Below are 1,720 nucleotides of genomic sequence, written 5' to 3' on the forward strand. Positions count from 1 at the left end.
CGTACTTTACATAATATTTTTAAGCATAAAGTTAATTTGTAAAGAAGAATGTTGTTTAAAGAACAGACCAAATGCATTTAACGACATCGACATCAGGACAGAATATTTAAAGTGAACATTTATCTAAAAATGTGTCACTCTAGATGATTATAGCTTTGAAATAAGAATAGCTTGGATGTTGTACTGCATCAAAGTGATTTAATTGAGGGAAAAAGTGAATAAATATACCTATTTTAAAAATATAAACTCTTAGACTCTAAAGACATAATTTATTCAATTACCAAAGCAGAGCATGAGTTTTTAGAGCTTATTTTAATTAAAGAAATCTTACCAAAACATTTTTTTCTAGTTGCATTAGAAGATTTTTTCACTTATAACAAGGCAATATCATCTTGTACTTTATATTTTTAGCTTGTTTTGTGAAGGATGTTTTTAAATAAAGGCTTGCCTTCCTACTTCCTGTTGCAGTGACGTGAAGGATCACATGGTCTCCCCGTGTGGAGGCTGCAGACAGTTCATAAGAGAGGTACCGTGTGTCCTATTGCTTCTTTCTCTGTAGCTGCACTTCATGTCCAGAAGATCTAAACATTCTTTAAAAAAGGTTCCTCCAGCTTGACACAACATTAAAAAAAAGCATGAACAAGAAAAAATACACAAGTAACATTTATTTGTGTTGTGATTTTCACAGTTTGGGACAGACTGGGACGTTTACCTCTCCCACCCTGACGGAACTTACCGAAAGATGACGGTGGAGGAGCTGCTGCCGTTTTCTTTTGGCCCTGAAGATTTGTCCAAAAAGAGAGTAGCTCACTAAATGTGAAATAAACGTTGCTGCGCTTCCTGCAAATTAGTGTTTAGATTTAAAAGAATTTCAGAAAACACTTAATAAACAGGTTATTTAGTCACAAAAAAATCCTCCTTTACATGGATGAAAATATTTATTGATACAATAAAGGAAAATGAGGTTTGAATCTTTTAATAAATAAACAGTTTTAAAAAGCATTTCTTGACTCGTACATTTAGTTGACATAATTCAAGTTCAAACAAAGAAAGTTTTTCCATAAATCTTCTCCAAACAGGATTTTCTGAGCAGCACATCATTCTGAGAGACAAGAGTGAGGCAACAGTGAAACAAGCAAAACAAATGTACCTAATTATCTCTTTATAACCCCCATGCATTAACATTCACCTCAGTTTTAGTGACTCCTCCCTAAATGGATTTTGTTAAAAGCTCATTTTAGGCGGACAAGCATTTTGTTAAAATGACAGTGCTTTGAATTTCTCTACGGGTGAAAAGTTTAACTAAAGATTAATTTATCAACTGAAAGATGCAAAAGTGGAGCTTAACGTAAACCTGCATTCAAAGATAATTAAAAATCAACTCTAAAAATGTGTCTAAAGTATGAGGTCAAATCCAGATCAGTTTAAAGTGAACAAAAAAAAGATAAAAAAACATGAAAAAGACATTGTAACTGAATGTTTTTGAAAACAAGTAGTAAAGAGAAAAATAGAAAAATTAAATGTTTTGAAAATTTGAAAAACAAACCTGAAAACTTGAAATAGATCTTTGAAAATAAAAAATGAAAATTTGGAAACATTTTTTTTTAATTTGAAGAAAAAAATACTGAAAACTTGAAATAAAACTTGAAAATTTGAAAAAAATAGAAAACTTGAAAAAAAACATTTTTTTTATTTGGAAAAAAAATCTCGAAATTAAAAC

At 30.5% G+C, this 1,720-nt stretch overlaps 1 protein-coding gene across 1 annotated transcript in view; it reads left to right on the top strand.

The window, feature by feature from the left end:
- Positions 1-1,002, top strand: part of LOC112144795 (cytidine deaminase) — a 2,891-nt gene extending 1,889 nt beyond the window's left edge. The window contains exons 3-4 of the mRNA XM_024269576.2: positions 469-526; positions 689-1,002. Coding sequence (XP_024125344.2) covers positions 469-526; positions 689-814 — 184 coding nt within the window. The 3' untranslated portion in view covers positions 815-1,002. The remainder of the gene's footprint in view (positions 1-468; positions 527-688) is intronic.
- Positions 1,003-1,720: the final 718 nt, after the last annotated feature.

This window comes from Oryzias melastigma, linkage group LG5, assembly GCF_002922805.2.
Source record: "Oryzias melastigma strain HK-1 linkage group LG5, ASM292280v2, whole genome shotgun sequence".
Taxonomy (NCBI): Eukaryota; Metazoa; Chordata; class Actinopteri; order Beloniformes; family Adrianichthyidae; genus Oryzias; species Oryzias melastigma.